Source organism: Amphiura filiformis, chromosome 1 (genome assembly GCF_039555335.1).
Source record: "Amphiura filiformis chromosome 1, Afil_fr2py, whole genome shotgun sequence".
NCBI classification, from domain to species: Eukaryota; Metazoa; Echinodermata; class Ophiuroidea; order Amphilepidida; family Amphiuridae; genus Amphiura; species Amphiura filiformis.
This window is the reverse complement of record NC_092628.1, coordinates 53,633,995-53,658,516: the sequence shown is the minus strand read 5'-3', so window position 1 is coordinate 53,658,516 and position 24,522 is coordinate 53,633,995. Positions and strand designations below refer to the sequence as shown.

At 35.7% G+C, this 24,522-nt stretch overlaps 3 protein-coding genes across 3 annotated transcripts in view; all 3 read right to left on the bottom strand.

The window, feature by feature from the left end:
• Window positions 1-22,286, bottom strand: part of LOC140161605 (phosphatidylinositol phosphatase PTPRQ-like) — a 45,449-nt gene extending 23,163 nt beyond the window's left edge. Inside the window, exons 1-7 of the mRNA XM_072184929.1 lie at window positions 22,073-22,286; window positions 21,211-21,516; window positions 20,480-20,794; window positions 19,732-20,046; window positions 18,484-18,789; window positions 17,846-18,139; window positions 17,335-17,549 (exon numbers count right to left, since the gene is read on the bottom strand). Coding sequence (XP_072041030.1) covers window positions 17,335-17,549; window positions 17,846-18,139; window positions 18,484-18,789; window positions 19,732-20,046; window positions 20,480-20,794; window positions 21,211-21,516; window positions 22,073-22,286 — 1,965 coding nt within the window. The remainder of the gene's footprint in view (window positions 1-17,334; window positions 17,550-17,845; window positions 18,140-18,483; window positions 18,790-19,731; window positions 20,047-20,479; window positions 20,795-21,210; window positions 21,517-22,072) is intronic.
• LOC140168249 (uncharacterized) lies at window positions 7,713-12,519 on the bottom strand. The gene is made up of 5 exons (XM_072191588.1): window positions 12,419-12,519; window positions 11,014-11,248; window positions 10,717-10,756; window positions 10,054-10,192; window positions 7,713-9,895 (listed from the first exon to the last, which is right to left on the bottom strand). The coding sequence occupies exons 1-5, from the start codon at window positions 12,517-12,519 to the stop codon at window positions 9,550-9,552; spliced, it is 861 nt and encodes a 286-aa protein (XP_072047689.1). The 3' UTR covers window positions 7,713-9,549.
• On the bottom strand, window positions 12,775-16,740 carry LOC140168238 (tyrosine-protein phosphatase Lar-like). The gene is made up of 7 exons (XM_072191576.1): window positions 16,534-16,740; window positions 16,218-16,287; window positions 15,233-15,523; window positions 14,468-14,685; window positions 14,186-14,255; window positions 13,890-13,996; window positions 12,775-12,980 (listed from the first exon to the last, which is right to left on the bottom strand). The coding sequence occupies exons 1-7, from the start codon at window positions 16,738-16,740 to the stop codon at window positions 12,783-12,785; spliced, it is 1,161 nt and encodes a 386-aa protein (XP_072047677.1). The 3' UTR covers window positions 12,775-12,782.
• Window positions 22,287-24,522: the final 2,236 nt, after the last annotated feature.

The following is a 24,522-nucleotide window of genomic DNA, read 5'->3' as shown; positions in this document are numbered from 1 at the left end:
GTAAGCCAATATCCTATTGTGTTTTGTTTTATAATAATCATGATTAATGATTGAATTAAACGAATAACAAGTAGGCTTGTAATCTTGTTGGAAACGCTATATTCTGTTGAAATAAAATAAAAACACTGATTTGCTGTTGGTATTCAAAATGGGACCAAGTTTCAAAAAGTGAGCCGAGGTGGGTTTTTTAAACTTGCTGATTTCTTTACGTTGTCAACGTTTTTTGGTAGATTTCTTTTTTTTTATGAATGTAGCCAAGCAGCTCCAAGCTTGGAAAGTCATCAGGTTACGAAGTGCTCCATAAAACTAATAAAACGAAAAACAGATGTTTGAAGTTGCTATTCTTGATTCATGACAATAAAAAATTAAACAAAACTTTATCAGTCGTTTAAAACTTGATCGTCACGCGTGACTGTAATGTAATGAGGCATACACAATGATCAATATACATTTTAATATACTTTAATTATTCAAGGCAACGTAAATAATTATGTAAAGAAAATGTAAATATGAACAACACACACCCAATGTTGACAATGCCAGAGAGACACAGAGAGTAAGTCCGATTTAGGCCTACTTCAAGTCGGAACTGGTAAATGCGCATAAGCGTCTAAATGCCCTGACTAGGCAAGATAATCGTGTTTTAATGTTTGTGGTTCTTTTTAGCCCTGCGGGGCAATATACTTGGCTATCCGAATTTCGCGGTTTTTGGTTCTTTGTAGCCTTTCGGGGCAACCTAGTTGGATATTCCTATTAAGTGGCGGTTGTCGGCGATCTTTCGTGGTTTGTGGTTTTCATCAAGCCTTGCCATCTATCGGGAGCTAATTTATAGTTTAAGCTTGTTGGATATCCATATTTCTTGGTTTGTTGTTCTTTGTAGCCCTGTGGGGAAATCTAGTTGCATATCCAAATTTCGCGATTTGTGGTTCTTTATAGCCCTGCGGGGCAATATAGTTGGATATCAATATTGAGCGGCAGTTGTTGCCGATCTTTCGCGGTTTGAAGTCTTAATTTGTTAGATATCCATATTTCGCGGGTTTGTGGTTCTTTATAATAGATAGGCCTGCGAGAAATCTGGTTGGATATCCAAATTTCGCGGTTTGTGGTTCTTTGTAGCCCTGCAGGGCAATCTAGTTGGATATCCCTATTAAGCGGCGGTTGTAGGCGATCTTCCGCGGTTTGTGATTTTAATTTCCCTTCAAGCCCTGCCCTCCGGAGCTTAATTTATAATTTAAACTTGTTGGATATCCATATTCCGTGGTGTGTGATTCTTTGTAGCCGTAGGCCTCGTATCCATAGGCTGTTCCCTTGTGGCGTGTGCCCTTGTTCCGTGTTTACTTTTTCCCATGTGACCTGCCACACAGACAACCTATGGATACGGCCACTAAGCAAAACAAAGGTTCGTTGTCTGTGTGGCAGGTCACATGGGAAAAAAGTAAACACGGAACAACGGCACATGCCACAAGGGAACAGCCTATGGATACGAGGCCTTACGGGGCGATCTAGTTGGATATCCAAATTTCGCGGTTTGTGGTTCTCAATATCAATATTCAGCGGCAGTTGTTTGCGATCTTTCGCGGTTTGTGATTATTAATTTGTGACAATTTATAATATTTATTCCAAATATAATTTCAGTCAGAGCTGTGAACAGAGACACTGATAAATGGGTTTTAAATGACGAAGATGTCATGATAGTCAGGCATGGTGAAAGCATCTGGATGGTGAAAGTAGGCCCTAGGCCTAGGTCTAAATGTGAATAAAAAATCAAACATGTTTGTTTGATGAAAAAAATATATAATATCACAATAGCAATGGATGTTCGAAATGGTGTTATTCTTGATTTATGACAATAAATTGGTTAATAAAACATAAAAAAAAAGTGGTGAGAAGTTTCGAACTTGAGCAAAAAATCATACATGGATTAGAAGTCCACGGCCTTAACCACTTCGCCACAGGGACGTCCCGATATAACGAGGTGTGAAAGTGGAGTATTTATTAATATGAATGTATGCTGTGGTCCGGAAAGAATAAAAGAATTGTGAAAAACTTGATTTGTTGGCGAATGGGACCCAGAATTTGTATGTAGGGTATCCAGGAAAATGCTAGGGTATATTTGAAAGTGAATCTGAAAAAGTGGTGCGACAGTGACAGCCATGTATGGCTGCAGCAGTGTCGAAAGATTGTGGATATCAGTATGATTAGCTATGATTTGCCACTAATTTTGGCTGTGAAATACCGCGTGAAATAAAGCAAGAATGTTTGTTTATTATCAAACAATCGCATTGACTGTAAGATTGGTGTAACTTTTTGAAATAATGAGGTATTAAAATATGACACTATGGACAGAAAATAAGATTTAGCATGGTTTTAGATATATTTTGTACCCAGCGAAAAATATCATAGAACAATAGCGTTTTGTTCCGTGTAAATATAGTCTTGCGGTGCATCTGTTTATTCTTCTTTATCAGTCGTTTTTTTTAAAACTTGCTGGTCATGCTACCGCATGACTCTAATACCATCGGCGAGTGTAGTACAGGCATTGTAGGCGCTGGATTGAAATCGCTATTTTCTTCGTTATGCCTCATTCAGTCAGCCACCTGGACAACCGATTCTTTAGAAATGCTTAGTCGCGCTAAAAGTCGATCGATACATGTTAAAATCAGCACAATTCAGAGATACACCTTTTGCTATGAAATTAATTTTCTCGGTCAAATATAAAGCAATTTTTTTTTTCTTCAGTAATGTCAGTTAAAAACTTGGTGCTTGGATATACATTTTTTTAAATCCTGGTGTTAAAATTAAGCATCAAATTGTGTCTTTTAGTGTGATATTTTTGATTTTTATAGGCCTTGAATTCGCCCACGAGCTTTTTACGGAATTCATGTTTTAGCGTCTCAAACTAATATAGTTTGCTAAAGAAAGATATTTCCCACCCTGTAATGCACATCGTGTGGGTCTATATGTTATAGTTTTGTCAGAATTTCCGTTTTTGTTTTACCCTTTTTCCCTTCATGCTCCGAAAATGTCTTACTCAGTACTTTTATCTCGAGAGCAACCAGCAGAAGTAGTCGATATTTCCTTTGTTGTTCCAGGTCAATTTTCCATTGAAAGCAAATTGCCCGACCAGCGATTTGGTAGCCCAAATCCCCAATTGAGTGTTCTGGTTAAACATGATCAGTAGGAGCGCTATAGGCCTGGGAATTTCTTTGCTATATCGAAGTTCTAGCAACACTGTAGCCATGCCGGTATTCCTATTAAACCCAGTGATATCGATCCACAATGCTAGTATTAGCCTTAGATTTCACGCGTTGATTTTGAAAAATGGTCAGCCGGCAGTAAAAATGGTGAAATGAAAACGCAAATTCTGACAAAACTATGATATATCGCTCACGGTGATGTGCGTTAGAAAGTTGGGAAAAATCCTTCATTAGCGAACTATCTTACTTTGAAAAGCTAAAAGGTTGATCCAAAAAAAAGGCTCGCGGGCAGAGTTTAAGCCTATCAAAATCAAAAATCTTACACTAAATGACTAAATTTCACGCCTAAGTTTAACACTGGAATTTGAAAAAAAAAATACAGTATCCTGACATTTACTGAAAAAATGAAAATGATTGCTTTTCATTTGGCCGAGAAAATTAATTTTACATCGAAAAGGTGTAACTAAAAATTTAGCTCATTTCAACACCAAATTCGATCGTTTGTATTGCCTCATTAAATGACTGAGTGAGCCTTGCATAACAAAATAATCGGTTGTCCAGGATGCTAACTGCATTTGTTTGGCTCGAAATTAAAAAGAGATAATGTGATCAGTGAAAACAAACATTTAAATAGGAATCTATTCTTTATGCAAATCACACATTATTGCTTTAAAGGATGTCTCCGGCAATCACACCATTATGCCTTATATGTTAGAAAAATAATAATCAAGCACGAATCACATGGTTTTATTTGAAACTCATATTGGCCATAAAAACGAATAAGAACAGCCGGCTCTCAACACACGATATTTTATATAGTGTTTTATATCTAGAAACTGTTTGTGCTTTTTTAGGAAGCATGTACATCAATTTGTCGCAGAGGAAATCAAAAGGGAATTTTAATTTAGTGCGTTCTAAAATAATTTCATAAAACTATGGGAATATTGACACAATAACGATAATTACAGAACCATTCAGTCACTTACTTTAATTCATGATCCCACGTGAGCCAATGGAAACACTCAAAATGCAAAATAACAAATATGACCCGTTTCCTTAAGAAACTACTTTTGAGATGCTAAAATTATCTTAACTAGCTGATATTGAGCTTTTAGTGTTGTTGTTTGTTTGTTTGGTTTTTTTGGGGGGGGGGGGGTTGTTGGGTTTTTATGTGAAACAACTATTAGTTAATATCAAAACACAAAATAATGATAGTTATTTTTGTTCCATGTATATTAGACATATACTACATGTCACTAAACCTCCACTTACCTTTGCCTGTACTCGACTGCACGATCATAAGAATGGTATAAAGCAGAAATAAATTCGATAACAGCGACTCCATGATGCCTGTATTCACCAGATTTGTGATTTTTTTTTTATTAGTAGGCCTACGATGCTATTAAAGAGACCGTGTGTGTTTTACACTACTCCCAAAGCAAATAATTGACAAAGGGAAGTTTTGTTAATAAAATACTATCAGTTTTCTCCAAAGACCACGTCACTTCCTAACTTGCTTTCTATTCAGATGCAAAAGCAAGCGTCTAGCGAAATGCGCAACTGTGTAGGTTATTTCTCGTTATTCCTTTCTTTCTATATAGGCTACTTGTGTATGTGTTTTTGTTTCCATTTGTTTTGTATTTTCTATGTTTTATGTGTAGGGGTGTGTGTGTTGTGGATTTTTATCAAGATTTTTTAAATTCTTGATAAGGCTCGTCCAACGTTTTCGACATTTTTTCAACCCCTCCCCTTAAAAATGGTGAAAATTTCATCGCCAATTTGACCATCGGGAAAACGCATCACCTCCACCATACTGCACATTTACTTCGATAATATACATTTCAAATGATTGATCATAAATGTTCTCAATTTCAAGAAGGGCAAATGGAATGGTATCAACATTTTCTAACGCCGTTCACTCAGAACATTGATTTTGCGTATTCGTATTCTGCCGAATTCACAACGATATACAGACTGTAAGGGACCGTTCACAAACACTTATTAGAGGGGCCTGATGCAAAAAACCTTCTAAGGGGGCCTGAAAAAAAGACCACAAATTTTCCTGGGAAAATTGAGTTTATATGCTTTTCTATGGGATTGACCAATAATTTTCATGTCAAAAAGGGGGTCTGAAATTTTTGAGGTCTGTAAACGGGGGGCGACAAAAATTTCGCGGTGAAATATTTTTGCATCAGCCCCCCCCATCAAGTGTTTGTGAACGGTCCCTAACAATAAAAATTATAAACAATACATAAAAAATAAATGGGGTCATGGCGTAAATGCAAGAAGCAAAGACACAAGCAGCGGACAGAACCTAATGGAGGAAGCTTCCTCGGCAGAGGGCAATGGGTCACAACGTCCTGTGCAGCTAAGTCAAGTTTAGTCAATATTTTGCGAAAATGGTACAATAATATTTGACAAAATTTTAAACATTTTGTTAGGGTGTTTTTTTCATATGAAACGTTTTAAAAGCGTTTTTATGACCTTATATTTAAATGTTATTAAAACGTATTGACCATAACCAAAACGCGTTTATAACACGCTTAGAAAGTTTACAACAATTGTTGTGTTTGCTGGGTAAGCCTGTACCTGAAGAAGACGCATAAAGAGCAACAAAGGAACCAACTATATAGTTTGCGATTGTACAAGCTGTTTTATTTCATTTTAAAAATCACTTTCCATTTACTTGGAAAAACTCGGAATTAAAAATATTACTTCGCGCCTGACGTCACCTGTCAATCAAACTCAGAGATGGTTGTTTACGATTTTCGTGAAGATCGAAATTTCTGAACGCAGCGGAAAGACAGCGTGCACTATGGCTATTTGTTCACGTTTACCCATAAATAAAGTCTCAGAAGTTTGGTCTTAGTAATAGGAAACTTTGCTGAAAGCACTTGTCAATACTGCATAGAACAGTTGCCTTTAGCATTGTAAAACTACCGATATCGTCCGCCAATTCCGCCAATTCTTCATTTTCTCAGATTAAAGCACCAGATAAATCAATCTCCTTTTTATGCGCTACTAATGACTACCAGTCATGGGACGTGTGGAGTTTGATTGACAGGATCATCAGACGCGAACTAGTTCATTAATTCTGACTTTTATTATAATACATGAAACGTAATATTGCATTCAATGAAGGATTGTTTTGTTACTATATATTTAAGAAATAAAGGGTAATGCATGATCCTTTACACGAAAATAATGTGTCCGAGGCATTAAAAACATAAACAATGGGTGAGGCGAAGCCGAACCCATTATTTAAACGTTTTTCCTGCCGAGGACACATTATTTGCGTGTAAAGGATAATGCTGCACCCTTTATTTCTATTCTATTACCACAAAATAGATTGATTTAAAGAGAAAAATGTTTTGCCCAAATATTTAAAGTTGTTTACCTCAAGGTGGAGCGCATACGCGTAGCCAAAGCGTATGCACATTCCAATAACACAACCTAACATTCCATTCTCCCCTATAAGCAGGTATGCACATACAATAACACACCCCTGACATTCCATTCTCCCCTACATAAGCAGGTGTGCTGTGCGCTCTGCTGTGCGCTGTGAAAATAGAAGAACATAAAGTCCGTTGCCCTTGACACTTTATCGCTAATTAATGGTCTGTCACGTGACGCGTTTCAACAAATCACAGTGCGCGATTTTGAATAATGGGTCGTGGGGTAATAGAATTAGTCATAAAAGTTGATTAAACAATACAAAACACAAAACGTTTTAACGAAAATGTTTACATGGATTGTCATGTATGTCGGGTTATATAAACGGTATACTCTCTTAATGTAAAAGAGTGACAAAGAGTGATTCTAGGGACCAGTCCTAGAAGAGTGATCACTCTTTCTAAAGAGTGAAAATATTTCACTCTCAAAAGAGTGATTTTTCACTCTTAAAAACACTGAAACCCAATCTCAAAAGAGTAGAAATGAAATGACTCTCACTCCAAAAAAGTGGTAATTCACTCTTAATTGAGTGAAAACTTATCAATCTTTTTAGAGAGAATTATATTACTCTCTCAATCACGGAAGTCACTCGAATAGGAGCCAATTTTACTCCGAAGGAGTGAAAATCAGTTCACTCTCAACAGGGAGTGAAAATTTCACTCTTTTACATTTAGAGAGTAAAACATGATGCAAAACATTCTAACATAACATTATTAAAAGGGCATTTCGTGATCCACAGCCTCATCCCCCCCACTTTTCTCAAAAAAAGTTGAGATTTTTATATCACTGGGATACTCTGGCTACATAATGTTTATGTACAAAATATTTCTTGCAGATTAATTCGTTTAGCAAAGATATCGCGAAATTTGAATTTCGTTCTGGTGCACCAGAACGAAATTACAACGTATTGTCTATGGAGCAGTGTAATACACATAATCATGCATAACTCGCAAACGCAAAATCGGAATCAACTGAAATTTTGGGAATATGCATTTTTCGTGGATATGTAATGAAAAATGTCATAAAAAGAGGATGCTAGGATCACGAAATACTCCTTTAAGTGTTAACAAAATATAAAACAAATATGTTTGCCGAAGAATAATTTGCATAACATTTTGTAGTGTTTTTCATATAAGACTTTTTTTAAATGCTTTCATGACCTTTATATAACCCCACATTTAAATGTTATTTTAAAACGTAAACTAATAATTAGCTAAAAAATCTTTAAAATTAGTTATCCAAATGAGCACGGTTATCACGAGAAAGCCCATTTCACAATGCCATATAATGAAAAGTCTTTTTACAAAAGTTAACTACCAAGATGGCACAAGAGTACATGGGTACCATGAATATGAGCTTAATACGCGTAATTAAAACAAAAAAAGGAGCCCAATACATATGTGCCATCCATTTTCAGCACAAAATGTTAACAAAAGCAGCTGTAGATTCCACCTTAGTCAACGTTGAGTCCAGTTAAGAGCTGCCATTGAATCATCAATACCGGAGTACTGTTTTTAATACCAGCATTTTAGATAATTATAGTAAGACTGTTATGGAGAACTTTGAAGAGTATACTATTACAATAAGACCTTAACATCCATAATATTAGACCTAACGATACTACCGTAATCAAAAGAGCACTTTCAAGCATATTCAGTCAATAGGGAGGCAGATAATATTCAACTCTACGGATAATACAATAAACATGATTAATATGATGAGTCCAAGTTAATTTAATCTAAATCAACACCTAGATATTAACAAGCTTCAGCTCTTTCCACTCTTGCTCCATAATATTTGGAAAGTTCTGCCGATTGCTATTTGTACCAAAAACCATATATTTAGTTTTCTTTATATTTAATGTGAACCATTTTGCATCAGATGCACTGCTCAAGAGATTGGTTTCATGACCGTACATTGCTAATTTTTGTATACAATCAGGAAGTGAATTAACACATGATAATGATAAAGTAAAGGACCCAATATTGGGCCTTGGGGTATACCGACATGAATGAATTTGAAATCAGTAAGAGTAGAATTAATATTTACAACTTGATTTTTATCGCGAAGATAAGAAATAAACCAGGAAAGAGCACTACATTTACTCCATACATACTAAGACTATCATGATTGACAGTATCAAATGCCTTTTTAAGGTCTAAAAAGATAGCTTCCGTACCTTTGCAAATATTCATGTTGTGAATCTAAATCTAAAATCTAATTAAATATTCAATAAAATCGTAAAAAGCAACATCTAATTGAAAAGAAAAATTACCTACGATGAAAACACAAAAAGTACAATCAGATACATCTAGAAGAGTATTATTAATGTTGAATGTTACCTGATAGCGAGATGCTGAGTATGGAATTGCAACTAAAAATAAGAAAATTTGCCTAAACCATTAAAAGTTGAATTGGATTAGAGTCTTTTAATCACCAGTAAGGAAGAGAATCATTTGTGTTATGAAAGTTTTGTTTTACGCCCACCTCGTAACAATTAAATTGGGCTGTATTTGTCATCAATTGTGACATAAGTGTACGTATAGCATATGCACCACTAATCAAAGTCCTATTCTGTTCTTTGGTAATATGTGAACAACATTTTTTTTTTCATGATTAAAATCTTAAGTGTAGTCGGATGAATAGAGTTAGTCTGCATTAGATAATAAAATGTCTTAATCATACTAATTTTCTAATTCTTATACTATATAGTAGAGCAATATCTACGTGGGTAAAAAAGGTTTCAGATCTTACACAAATTTGCAGAACAAATCTTCTCAAAATCACTCTTAGAAGAGTAACAGTAAAATTTCTTTGCGCGTCTAAGAAAGAATTTAAAACTTTCAAAACAGGGGACATTAACGTAAAGGGTTATCTTTTTACGATTGTTGTCAGTTGTCTACCCCAAACCTTGATATTCATGCTCTTCACCCACGCCCTCTTGGCTCAACCCTTGATAATCCGAATATTTCTTGTTTTCTGTTTCACCCAAACCTTGATAATCGTGTTCCGTTTCCATGTCTCCTGTATTTAATCCTTGGTAATCATATTCTCTCTTAGTATTCACGTCTTCATAATACGACTCATCGCCTTCATATTGCTTAGGTGTTTTTAATCCTTCCATTGCGAGATTCACCGCAAACCCAGATTTATTCTGTACTCCAGACTTCTGTCCGATTTGTGGATCGATTTCATCGTAAGTTTCATTTGGCGTGGGTGACTTTTTTGAAGGAGATGTTTGACTTCTGAAAATATATGAAAAGACGAGCATTTTAGGACTAAACGTTTTAGCTCATTCAAAATCACGGCTAAAAACACGTTTTTGCAAAAATTAAGCAACTCGGGTCCAGGAAGCATCTTCCTTTTTTTATTGTTTAAAGATATATTGCATTATGGTTATTACCTACGACAGATAACGATAGCTACAATGATGATTACAATGACAATAACTGCAATTGCTCCCAAGGAACCGACAATAGCAGCTGCGCCAATATTTGTAACTTTCCGTGTTTCTCCACAGTGATCATTTGTGCAATCAGGAGCTAGTAAAAATCAAACAAAGGGAATAAGCAGTTATATTATTAGAACAGAAATAAATATATTATTAGAACAGAAATAAATAAATAAATAAATAAATAAATAAATAAATAAATAAATAAATAAATAAATAAATAAATAAATAAATACAAATAAATAAATAAATACAAATAAATATAAATAACACGCTCTGATCCAATCAGACCAAAGGTGGCAATTTTAAATTTGAGATACATGTAAATATAGGGAACAAAAACAATCAAGTACATATTCATGATAGCTCGTAACTGTCAAAATGGTGTGATTGAATCAGATCATGTCACCAATAACTAAATAGACTCTTTGTATTACGACTCAACAACAAGAAACAAATATAGCATATATGTATGTTCCTGACAGTTATGAATCCAGCTCAATAGCTTTTAACAATTTTGTTTGTTAAGTTTTAAACATCTTTTAGCGGTATCTTGGTGACAAACAGGTCTGATGAAATCTGAAAATTTTCTATATAATTGTTATTTTTTCTGACCTGTTATAATCGATATCGGTGACCATACTACCACGCATTCCTGAAATGAAATGTTAGGTTAATGATACGTTATTTCCAGTTTCACAAGGCTCTTATTTTCGTTACAACCACAAGGCATTTTAGTATAAGGTTGTTGACAAAATATTTAATGCTCTGCGTGCTAGCCATATAGGCTTTATCATTAAAAAAAATAGTCATGAGATATTCTCAAAATGTCAAGACCTATCCCAAGACACTCTGAGCCAATACTAGGCTTGTTTGTACTCAATAGTCCAGAATTTCTTTTTATGCACTAACCTCAACAGGAGTACAGCTAGCATAAGCTACCCTTACAGTATATGTAGCACCAGCAATAAGAACATGATTGATGTAACCACCGTAAGTCTTGTTATCACCAAGAGTGAACGTCATTTCCTCCTCAATATCATTACGTGTTAGATTGGCGACTATGAACGAATTTAACGTCCCATCCAAATCGCTGTTTTGCCTTTTGTTCCTAATCGGTGCATATTCTACGGCTACAAACACGTTGCTATAAAGAAACAATGAATATGTGAGGGAAATATAGTTAAAGTAACATGACGTTGTCGCGTCATCCTGCTACCCTTTCTGCTCCTCGATCATATCCACACCATTTACGCCATCACAGTGCACAGTGACATCGCCCCGATATCTTCATAGTAGAAATCGCCATGGTAGGTTAAATCCACAGCCACCTATGACCATTTTATTCGGACCTTATGAGATGCATATTATTAGCGAAGTGACTTGACTAAGGCTACTGTATAGACGGGGTAATTGATTTCTCGCTCTGTGAGCAAGCTTGTATACGACATTGCGGTCAATGGTTATACTCTCTCCACTTGAGTGAGTGCCGCTATAGCCTGCTGCGCGCTGTAGTCCATATAGGACCAACGCAATATAAAATTGAGAGTTTTGGTCAAATTTTGACTTCAAAGCGCACGGCCAATTTTCAAAGCGCACGCTAACGACTATAATATCTGTTCAACACGTATTTTCAAGTGTATGAGACCACATCTGGTTTCTTGAGAAAATTCATTTACGGGAGATATTCATCATTTTGTAACCCAGTATCCGAAGATTTTCGTCTGATATCAAAATCGTGCATAGCAATTCATGTGTATCGATCCCGTGTATTCATTTTAATGTCTCTGCTACACCAAATAATTATTAGCCAGGCGATGTCGGTGTGCAGTGTCACTGTGTTTACTGCTGCATCTCGTTTGTAAGTGAGAACGTTATAATTGTTCATGTGGGCACTTAAAACATAAAAGTACACTATTTGTAATCATTTAATTTGATTAATGGATAAAATCAATCTGCAAAAGAAAGTACAAAATGTAGTTTAAACAAGAAATGTCTTTAAAAAAGACAATGCCTCCAAGATACCAGCGGGGCACCTTGTCTTATTAGTTAAGAAGACACTTCAAATGCAGGCCATATCTCAAGAACCGAATGTCCGATTGAAACAAAATTTTCAGTTTTGTAATCTACATGGCAAGAGCTTTAACATATATTTAAATTGAAAGAACATCTAAATTTGTGTGGCCACTTAAATCATAAAAGTACATTATTTGTAATCATTTAATGTGATTAATGGATAAAATCAATCTGCCAAAGTACAAAATGTAATTTAAAAAAGAAAATACCATTAATATACGTTTTTGTTCCTTTAACTTACCTTACGTATGTGGGTAGAACATCGAAATTAATAATAACTGACGGACCTGACGTTTTGAGAACAGGAGGTCCAGGTGGTTTAATATCTAGAAAGAATTGCATTTTGATACTGTTAATGCTTTTATAGCTACATATTTCGAACAGTATACAGAACAACTGTAAAACGGATTATATTGCCCCCCCATTTCGTAAGCTAAGCCACGTGATCTAATAGGGTTAAAGAATTAGCTCAAATTGTTATTTATTTATTTATTTATTTATTTATTTATTTATTTATTTATTTATTTATTTATTTATTTATTTATTTATTTATTTATTGTTTTTGGTAAGTTTACCCATTACCAGTAAATATTTTCGTATACACCTCAATGATTGCTTCCTCTCCTCGCTTCAGCGGACGTCCTGCCTGAAACTCTGAATTCATATTTTGTGGATGGCTCCAAGTCATCTACTAAATATTGTATGGCATCATCTGCAGCAGTCGTCGGAACCTTTAAAGTAATGTATCTGTCATCAGAGATGAAATATGCGTCGTAGGGTTTTTCAAGTGCTTGGTATTTGATCTAAAATAATAAGGGACATTAAATGCTTGAGATATGTAAGTATATTCAGGAGGATGTTCTACCACTTGACACCGTTGCTTTATTCTAACGTATAGAACAGTACATTTCGATGTAGCCTTAAGGACGCACCATTAGATATTAGGGGGGGGGGCTAGGGAGTTTTTTGAAAAAAAAAACTTCGCCCACTAGTGAGACGAAAACAAAACCTTTGTGAGATGAAAAAACTGATGAGTACTAATAGAAAGTAAACGCCTACGCTGGTGTAGTTATTATTCATATGATTATATTTCAAATCCTTGAATATATTTAGTTATTTTTGGTATTTGTAAAAAACTTTCGTGAGAGTAAGAGGTTGAATATATGTGATGAAAGAATATGACAAGCTTCAGTCGGCGTATTGAAAACAAAGACGGCCACAATATTGAATTTGCTTAGGTTGGGTTGGTAACGTTAAAGAGGTTAAAGAGCATGCACAAATCGTAAAAATGAATCATTTCAGCTGATGAATGGCAGTTGCGCATGCGTATGCGTATGCGTAGTGTGAAAGGAACGTATCTATCGTACAGTTGGTGTTCGTACAGGTATAGGTGGTGTGTTATACCTAGCATGAGTGTTCGGCCTTTATCGAATCACGGCGGAACAAAATCTCCATGCGTGGAAGAACTAGTGGATTCGCCCTATAGATTAATAAAAATTATACTCTTATATTTTGTTTTGTTTAGCATGACAATTTCTGGAACGAAGATATGGATGATCACGCTGTGCCCCGCCCACCGCGAAAGTCCACTAACCAAGCGTAGCAGGGCTCTCGATTATTGTTAGAAAAATCTTACATAAAAAATAAAAAGGAGAGTGTATTACGAGAAGATGAGGAAAAGCTTCAATGCATTTAGTGAAAAACAATCTTACAGCATAATCCTTTATTAGTCCATTTGGATTTGTAGATTTCCTCCATTCTAACACAATAGATGTTTTCCCAAATCCTGTTGCTTGTAAGTCAGATGGAGCACTTGGTACTGAAACGTAGAAGAAAATTAAGATGAAACAAAATTTTGCAATGATTTTTTTTTTTTGCACCAGATTACCATTATTGGTAAAGAAGCTCAACATGCCATCAAAATTGTGTAAAGTTTCTTTAATTTAATTGGTAAATGTGGCTGTATTGAATATTATTCGTAAATATCAATTTAAACATTTGTACTCACGTCCTTCCTGGGCTTCAGCTGTTACGTTCGAACTCCAATTTCCTCTCCCGGCGGATGTTTCAGCCTGTACCTGTGTTGTTAAGACATGTGAAGTGTGTATGTGCAAGCATTTTGCTATTAAAGGGCGTGATGACAGTTTAAATCGTTTTATTACGTCACAGCGGATTAAAATAAAAATAAAAATAAATACAACAATAAAAAACCTAATAATATAAGCAAAAAAAGCCGCTTTATCAAAACATGATTTTACATTGGGTATGTGTGATGTTGAAATACACTTACTCTAAATGAATATTCGTCATTAGGTTGTAGCCCTGATAAGGTAAAGGCGGTATTTTCATTCATTGCAGACATTGCCGTACTCATAAGATCACTCGTCATCCAATATTGGATATGATATCTAATGATGACACCATGAGGTGGATCAGGCTCCAACCATTGAATCGTTATAGACGTAGTGTCAGTGTTAGAAGCTGTCAATTCTTCTGGTGCTGGTGGAACTGTTTAAAGAGTTGATTTTATTGCAAAACACAATATAATGTAGGCAAAATAGACGAAAGATTGGAGTCGAAAGCACAATTTGCACAATAAATATAAAAATGACACTTTGCACAAAGCGCATAATGCGTTTCAATTACATATAATTAACAATGTTTATAAATTTTGGCATTAAAATGGAGAATGTACAATTGTTGTTTTGTGGCTGTGAGGTAAGCGGGTGCATTTTTGTTTAAATCAGGAATATTATTGTTGTAGTTTTTCATACTGACGAGCCCTCGGTTACTATGAACCGTCCCTTTGTATTATTGTGACTGTAAAGGGTGACGTTATCTAAACTCTTGTAGTACAGACTTAGTACAAAGCCGGTTTAGAAATGCTCACTACCCATGCTCGACTATTCGCTATCTAGACTATCTTTGGTAGTAATACAACTTTGCCCACCCCTACCAAACACACAACAAGGAACTTTAAGGGTTATACAGGAAACCTTTTATAACAATCTGTTATTCGTCATAACGCGGAATAATGAAAAATTATATAACATACCAGCTTCTAGTGTCCTTGTGATAACGGGACGGCTATACGGTCCAATGCCGATTTTTGACATTGCGCCAACTTCAAATGTGTAATACACATATGGTGTTAGTTCTTCAAATACGTTTTCAGTTCCATTAACAGTATTGATTTCAGCCAGTCCAGTCCTCATATTTGCGAAATTGTATTGGTAACCGATAATAATGCCATTTCTTTCATTCCGGTTTGGGGGTTCCCATTGAAATTCCAACATTCGTTTGAGTGACGTTGTCAATGTAACATTTACAGCAGGGCCTGTAGGTACTAGAAATATATGAAATAATGATTGACAAATTATATACAAGTACTAAGCTCAAGTATTCATAAAAACTATTCCCATTTCCGTTTTCTGTATTTTGTTTACTCAATTTTAAGAAATGAAACCAAAGGAAAAACAGAACAAAAAAAGAAAATGGTGCAGTAATTTATAGTGCGCTACGCACAGGCACAACGCCTAGACGTTGATCCACAAGCATCAGCACACTTTACAAGTTGTCGCTGACCACTACCGTAACGTCCCCATATCATTTCTTAAACCACTAAACAACAACACATGGACTTGCAGCTAAGAAACGCACACCCTAGACATTCCACAATAGACCTTCGCAGTCAGGATCAGCTCCCCGAGTTTTGTATGGTTACAACGAGACAATTAGCAGTAAGTTCGAACCCGCAACGTCTTGCACCATAGTTGAATGCCTTATCGAATGAGCTAACTTGACTGCTAGAATGGGTGTGTTGCGATACATCGATTTGTCTTGTATATGTCATACGTTCATTCATAGCAGCAGTTTACATTTTCTTAGTCACATAATGATTGCAGATTGCAGCAGCATCGATTCAAAGGAATGATTATACTTTTGTTGTCTTGCAGTCATATGCTACAGACTGAAGTATTATTGTTTGACTACATAGCAAATAAATAACTGAATCAACTTCAGTAATTTGTTTAACCTACTTCCTTCTTTAGTACCGGCAATAATGATATCACTCCAATTCCCTGCTCCAATTGTTGTAAAAGCTCTGACCTGTAGGGGGAAAAGACGCCATTTCCCATTTAATGGTTCAACTGTAATGCGTGATGATGATGTTGATGATGATGATGATGATGATGATGATGATGATGATGATGATGATGATGATGATGATAATGATGATAATGATGATGATGATGATGATGATGATGATGATGATGACGGTGATGATGATGATGGTGATGATGATGATGGTGATGATGATGAAGAGGTGATGTAAATGATAAACCTTAATCTTACTTTCACGTAGTAGTTGCGGTAAGCTTTTAATCCTTTCAAAACAGCTTCGGTGACATTTACTATTCTCGTATCATTCAAATCATTCATATTGATTGCATATCTAGCCTCTTTATTCCAAATCATAATCTGATAGTGTTTCTCGACTCCCAATGTTGGGTATGGTTTAGTCCATGTTATTGTTATTGACGTGTTAGTACTGTTCACCATCTTTAACTTGGATGGAGCCAACGGTCCTGAGAAAATTATTTCAAAAGATAATAATAGTTTAGTAGTGGTGGTGGTGGTGGTGGTGGTGGTGGTGGTGGTGGTGGTGGTGGTGGTGGTGGTGGTGGTGGTGGTGGTGGTGGTGGTGGTAAAGAATTTTAAAAGGGCATCAAGTACATTAGTAATATTTTAGTTTCATACTTTCAAAATGCCAAAACGCCAAAATCGTATATTTATTTCTACTACTTTTGTTATAAATTGAATATAAATAACCAAACTGTTCTCAGCTATGATACGATGAAGATCTTACTTCCTTCCTTTGTCTTGGCGGAAGTAGCAACGCTCAGGGGTCCTTTTCCAGCTCCAGTAAAGGCTCGAACCTGGTTATATTTTAAATGCACAAATGATAAGAAACAGTCTTTTATAATGAGCAAATTATACTCGTATTTGCGATAGGTTCACAACGTAAAGATTGTGTTCCTGTGAAACGGTACAATCCAATTTGTTTGTTTCTTGATTGTATGTATGTCTGCAGTATCATGAGTATGGTTGTTTGACTCAGTTAGAAATTATTTAAAAGAACTTAGGAATTCATACTTTGAACGAATAATTTGCATATGGCTGAAGATTGTCTATTTTAGCCATTGTACTTGTCACGATAACGGTTGATGAATTGCCGCCATCTTTCCAGTATCTGACAAGGTATCTGTCTATAATACCGTGGGGAGGATCTGGTTCATTCCACGTCACTGTTATGGATGTGTTGGTGGTATATTTGTCTAATACACCCAGGTCTGTAGGTGGTGGTGGCTCTGTTATTGAAATCAAAATAATTACACAAAGAATGAAACTTCAGGAGTGGATATTCATCATGATACGTAATACAAATAAAATGTGAAAAATACGAAATACACAGGCTCCGGGACAGATGCAGCTGACATGCTGTTTGTCAAATCATGTTAATTAATGACATTTGGGATGTTCAAAGTCAATACAACAATTCAGTAAACACAAGACCTAAAAAATCATCTCATCATTCATTTGAAAAACACATTTCAAAAACACAATGTAATTCTTTCACAGATAGGTCTTTCCAAATCATACTCACTATCTTCTTTTGTCATACCAACCACGTCATCGCTGTAAGGACCCATACCAACGATAGTACTTGCAGCAACAGTAAATGTATAGTTGACGTAAGGTGTCAAGTCAGTGAAGTTATAAGATGTTTCAACTATGGTGCCCGTTTGATCTGCTGTTCTACTATTTGTTAACAGGTAGGTATAATTAGTGATGATGCCATTTCTTTCCTTGCATAAAGGCTGCTTCCATTTAAATTGCATAGAGTGTGATGTTGAAGATGCTAAAACTAAACGTACTTCACGTGGTGGCCCTCCTGGCTCTATATGTAATGCACAATGTAAACACATATTAAACATGTTAAATTAGTAATGATAGATTTAAATATTTCTCAAAGCTGAGAATTTGTTTACCTTGAGTGTTCGGAAAATAACACTTTTTCTGACTGGTTTTCTCATTAATTATTATTCATTTTTTTATTAATTATCATTAGTAGCAACAGCGGTAGCATCAACATCAAATCATGCTGACGATCGCCATGTCTTCAAACTGTACTTGTTGGCATTCAGCTTAAGGTAAGGTGATGTTCTGGTGCAAAATATATAGCATCATTACTTAAATTTAACATTAAATGAAATCGCAAATATTGATAAGTTTCATTCTCACCCGATTGAGCTGTTGTAATTCTTTTCTCCTTGAGGTCGCCAACTGATACTCGATTGTGACTCCAGACTGTTATGATATATGTTGAGTAAGGAATCAAATTCTGGATATTGTATTCATGACCTAACATCCATCCAGAAATTTGTGTAGATGTGTCTTCCACCCCACATGTTCCACTGCCAATTAGTCTATAGTTCAATCTGTACCATAATATCTCGAACGGACAACCTTGGACATACGGTGGATGCCATGATAATGAAATACTGGAGCTGAAAGGCACACCTTGAAGCATTTCAACAACACTGGGTCCTTTAAAAAAGAAATCAAGAATGAACGCGATAAATGACATATAATTGCCCACTTCATTTTTTTTTTTTCTAGAAGTATGGAGAAATACAGGGTGAGTAAAAAAATGCAATAGAGCAAAGAATCAATATTATGCAAGAACCAAGTCGAACTTTCCCATTATTGAACTATTCTATAAATGCCACACTCAATAGTCACCTTTTGTGAAAATATGGATTGAATCGCGACTACCGTTTAATTTTTATGAGTCCTTTTGCTGCGATACCAAATTTCGTTATTTGTCCACGTGATACCATGTATTTTGAATGAGAGCACACATGCACGGTAAAAGCACCAGTTCTGAAACTGACTTTAACTTAAATAATGTTGACTTTTGCGTTATTGTCATTTCTTTTTTCTGTTCAAACATACTTTCTAACATTACTTTAAGACCTTCATACCTAACTCGACCCCAACTCCAGTTTTTTTAATCCCAATATGTCCAACTTGCTGGATATTTTATTATTCACGCCACTTCAATTTGCGCGCATTTCATTTTGACATTTGAAAAACCCGCCTACAAATGTGTATGTTTTTGATAAACATCTTTAAAGTAAAGGTAATTCCTTGGTTTTTTTTCACAAAGGTCACTGATGGATATATCATATATAAAACCTAAAAGATTCAAATCGGTTCTTAAATAAAAATGGATTCTTTTCTCTATTGCACTTTTTTTGACACACCCTGTATGATTATAACATAACAACAAGAGCAAAGAACACCAATACAGAAAACAATTGCAGCAAAAATTAAGGAAACGAGCGCGTTTTTATCAAAAGACTTAAATAAGTCCAAGCTGATGGCATTTTTGATTTTAAAAGATAATAAGTTCAGCCTGATCTCATCAGGATACAAGCGTGTCACCTCGTGGAACGACCGTTTAAACAAACACACTTTTTAACATACCAGAAGCGAAGGTAGATCCGTTTTTCATAACAGACTTTCCTGTAACATCTGTTTTCGCCGTCACTATTACAGCATACGTAGAGTTTGGATATAGACCACTTATAGTGACGTTCGTGGTTATCACCTCTGTAACTGTTCCGTTATTTGCCGCAAAAGACTTTGTTTTTGCACAAGAAGCTTTGTCGATGACATAATATTTCACATCATATGTGATAAGCTCTATTGGGCAGCCTTGATAAGATGGTGCTTTCCATGTAATGTTCAAATCACTTGATGAAAGTGCATTAACACGAAGTTCTCTTACTGTACCTGGTGCTGTTAGAAAACAATATTATTACAGATTTATATTTTATGTTCTCCCGTGCTTGTGTCTTGCTTTTTGATGTTTACAGGGGAAGGTAAGGAAGAATAGCAAAGAATATCTTTGTGCTAAATAGCTCTTGGGCATTGTTGGGGCTACTTTAATTACTCTAAAACACTCTACACCCTACATACCCTACATATTCTGTAAATGTACAGAATGTAAGAGAGTTAAAAACACCCTTTTAAACAATGTTAAAGATGTAATGAGTAACTAAAAATGAGAAACAAAGAAAGAATAAGAATGTTAGAAAAGAAAGAAATAAGAATGAAACAATGAAGGAAAGGTGAAACACATATGGAATGAATGGGAGACAGAATAAAAGGTGAAACACATATGGAATGAATGGGAGACAGAATAAGGAGAAAGAACAAGCAAGCTTGTTACCTGATTTGTTAGTCAGTAAAGTCTTCATTTCAGGTTGTCCAATAACTTCCCCATTCCTTGCCATTACGAACACAACGTACACTGGGAAAGGCTGAAAACCACGGATGATAACAGATGTATTTCGAATTCCTGTTAGCGTCTCATTAACTGATGGATAGTCTTCGCCCCCACATGAATTCGAGCCAGTGATCTCATATCTCACATCGTAAGTCAGAATCCCTTCAGGACAACCAATGTCAGCGGGTATTTGCCACGTTACGTTGCATTCATATGGGGTAGCTGCATAAGCACTCAGAGATTGAACAGCACCGGGTGCTAAAATACAAATATAAAAACAACAAAAATGAATAACAAACATTTGCGCAAACACATAATATCTGTATGTCACTTAAGTATTTAACTTTTTTGATTTTGTCACAGAATGCCAACACTTGCTTAGAAGAATATAGCACATTCAGAGACATGTTGTGCTGTGATTTGAATTTCATGAACTTCCATTCTGAATAATCGGACTCACTAAAATGTAAATGTTTGTATTTGTAATTATATATAGTTGCGGGAACTATGATTACAAATTCATATACTAAGTATTTTGGGTGATATATTGTTAATCATTATAGGACATAATATTTTTTTCACATGGGAAGACATCGCTAGTTAGTTTTTATACAATATTTCAATTATAAAAATCAAATTAAATTGTAACTATTAACAAAAAGATATTCACTTACGTCTGGTTAACGTAGTTGCATCCAGTTTTGCATATGGGCCTGTCCCTGCACTATTTGTCCCTGCAACCTCAAATCTGTAATCTCTCCCACATGTCAGATTGCCGATAGTAACTAAGCAAGTAGGTACATTAATACCACCAGTAGAGACAGTCTTATACTGTCCAGAATCCTCCAGTACTTGAATCACATATTCATAACGAATGATATCACCATTGCTTTCTTTACAAGGCAGAACATCCCAGGAGAATGACAAACTCGTCTCTGTTGCGTCAGAGAGTTCGACATGTTGTGGCTCGGATTCTGGTTCTTCAAAGCAACATACATCAAAAAATAATTAAAACAAGAAACCTAAACTCCATTGTGTTATAATCAGATACCCTTAAAATCTGCCAATTTTTTCATCAGACACCCAATGACCCCCCTTTTTTTTAGAAATTTACGCCAAATGTGCAAATTTGGGTTGAACAATTTTAACACTTTTGTAGCAATTTTAGCTTCAAATGGCACATTCTCGTAAAATGTTGCACATTTTGGCCCAGAAAGTTATTTTTCACGATCAACATGATCAATGACATCCAATTATTAGCGTTCTCACACATAATGACACCCTTTTCTTGGAGCTCACACTGAATGACCCTCATTTTTTGGAAAAAATCCCACCGATAGACCCGTAGTGTCGTACTCCGGTATCCACAGGCACGTCACTTCATATTCGAGTGTCCCCTCCACCACATTTAATGGCTGTAAAATATGACTTACAGCAACAGTGTACTTTCAAATTTAGCTTGAGGGTGGGGTCTTGTGATTTTTTGATGTGATGAAGGTTTCCAGATCGGATAAACATCTCATTCTTATCACTTACTTCTTTCAGGTGTTATAGTATCGATATACAAAGTTGCGCTTTCATATGCGGTATTAGTAGCCGTTACAAAAAACCTGTATTTGGAATAGGCATACAAGTTAAAAGTAGACATAACGTCAGGCAAGTCAGTCCCCTTGATGGCGTTACGAAGTTCTTGTTCTGGAGTTTGTTTGGCTTTGGTAGTCCCACATTGACCTTCATCCATCAGTTTCATCTTGACAGCGTATTCGATATCTTCAACTTTTTCCAATGGTTGACACCATGACAAATGTACATCTCCGTTGTGCTCAAATACTGTAGTTTGAAGGTCGCTTATGGCAACAACAGCTGTAAAAGACAAAACATTAAATTTTACAAACAAGACAATACATATTTCAATTATGTGTATAAGTGTAAATCCTAGGCTAACGAAGTTGGTATAGAGTTTCCAATATGACATGCTAAAGTACTCAAATGTACGACCAAAGAACTTGGGTAATTGTGTAAATTTTTCAGGTGTTTGATTCCAGAGAGGCGTTGTTTATATTATTGAAACAGCATGCAGAAAAGAATGAACTCAGATCGTGCCGGAAAAAAATCAAAATGAGGCGGAACTGGGATATCCGATTCAAACCCGAGATGATTAGATCTCGAAGCGTATAACAAACCACTAGAAGCTACTAGACCATGCAGTTAGCAACCTGGACAACCGATTCTTTTGTTATGCAAGGCTCACTCAGTCATTTAATGAGGCAATACAAACGATCGAATTTGGTGTTGAAATGAGCTAATTTTTGAGTTACACCTTTTCAATGTAAAATTAATTTTCTCGGCCAAATGAAAAGCAATCATTTTCATTTTTTCAGTAAATGTCAGGTCAAATTGTAGTGCTTGATACTGTATTTTTTTTTTTTTTTTTAGTGTTAAACTTAGGCGTGAAATTTAGTCATTTCGTGTAAGATTTTCGATTTTGATAGGCTTAAACTCTGCCCGCGAGCCTTTTTTTGGATCAACCTTTTAGCTTTTAAAAGTAATATAGTTCGCTAATGAAGGATTTTTCCCAACTTTCTAACGCACATCACCGTGAGCGATATATCATAGTTTTGTCAGAATTTCCGTTTTGATTTCACCATTTTTACTGCCGGCTGAAATTTTTTCAAAATCAACGCGTGAAATCTAAGGCTAATACTAGCATTGTGGATCGATATCCCTGGGTTTAATAGGAATACCAGTATGGCTACAGTGTTGCCAGAACTTCAATATAGCAACGAAATTCCCAGGCCTAATAGCGCTCCTACTGATCATGTTTATAGCACGATGAGGATCTTTCATCACGTGAGTGATTAATTATTTGATTTCATCATCACCGTGATCATCGGACCAATGTGTTGAAATTTGCTTCTCCTCAAAACAACTTTGCCCAACAATCTTACATGCAATTGGGCAATATTTTAAACAAAACTTTCTTTTACAAAACATAATATTACGCTGTATGTTTTATGATCAAGCAAACTGTTTGGAACACACTTCCAAATAACCTTCGTAACGCCCCCAGACTTTCGTTATTTAAACGCCAGCTTAAAACCAATCTTTATAAATTGATTGTTTTTAAGTTTTGTTCGTAAATTTCGTGCTTTACGCGCTTTGAGTTCCTCATCAGAGATTGTAAAGAACCATTCATTATCATTGTTAACTTAAACAGGTTTTTGTTTTTAAACAAAAACCTGTTCAAGCAATTATTTAAAATTGCTTGCCTAAAAACAGAATAACTTGGATGTTAATACTTGACGTAGTGTTTCAATTGTCATGAAGGTGACTGGGTATGGTGCCTTTTGTGTTTGTTTGAAACTGCTTTTGGAAACCCACCGAAAGTCATAGGCCCTAATGAAGCAGCCAAAACAATACCAGGTTAAACATGGAAGTTTATAAAAACCTATTTAATAACCTTAAGGAAAAAAACATTTGTGGCAACAATAAGCCTTGCATTGAAAGTCATGGTTAACGTGTGTTGAGTACCACCCCAAAGTTTCCCTACATACACCCCCACTACCCACCTCACACACCTCTGCACCCACCCCACCCCATAGGCCTACATGTACATGATATTACATAATAATATATAGCATAGCTATACATTTAGGTATAGCGCTTAATTATGACAAATATGGTTAGGCCTATAGGCCTACATATCAAATTAAAAACAAACTCGAACACAAGTCTGAAGGGTGTAATGAAAATGGCAACCCGCGATGGGGGGCGGGGGAGGGGTAGGTCATACAAAATTCACCTGGAGATAGGAGGGACAGAAGATTAAAATCCCCTATAATAACACGCTAATTTTTCTAGGTTTGGACCGTGGATTTTCCCATGGACCTCAAGCGTGAGTCTCTTAATACGGACTAACCTAGGTAAACAAACAAACAGACAGACAAAATGGTTTTCATAATCATGGAATCCATATAAATTGAAAT

Coding starts and splice junctions, on each gene's coding strand:
- LOC140168238 (XM_072191576.1), bottom strand. CDS start 16,740: ATGGTGAACAGTACTAACACGTCAATAACAATAACATGGACTAAACCA. Junction 13,997..14,185: donor AGCTGAAGCCCAGGAAGGAC/GTGAGTACAAAT, acceptor TCTACGTTTCAG/TACCAAGTGCTCCATCTGAC. Junction 12,981..13,889: donor GACTAATAAAGGATTATGCT/GTAAGATTGTTT, acceptor TTATTATTTTAG/ATCAAATACCAAGCACTTGA.
- LOC140168249 (XM_072191588.1), bottom strand. CDS start 12,519: ATGCAATTCTTTCTAGATATTAAACCACCTGGACCTCCTGTTCTCAAA. Junction 11,249..12,418: donor GTTCTACCCACATACGTAAG/GTAAGTTAAAGG, acceptor GTTTCTTTATAG/CAACGTGTTTGTAGCCGTAG. Junction 10,757..11,013: donor CTAGCTGTACTCCTGTTGAG/GTTAGTGCATAA, acceptor ATTTCATTTCAG/GAATGCGTGGTAGTATGGTC.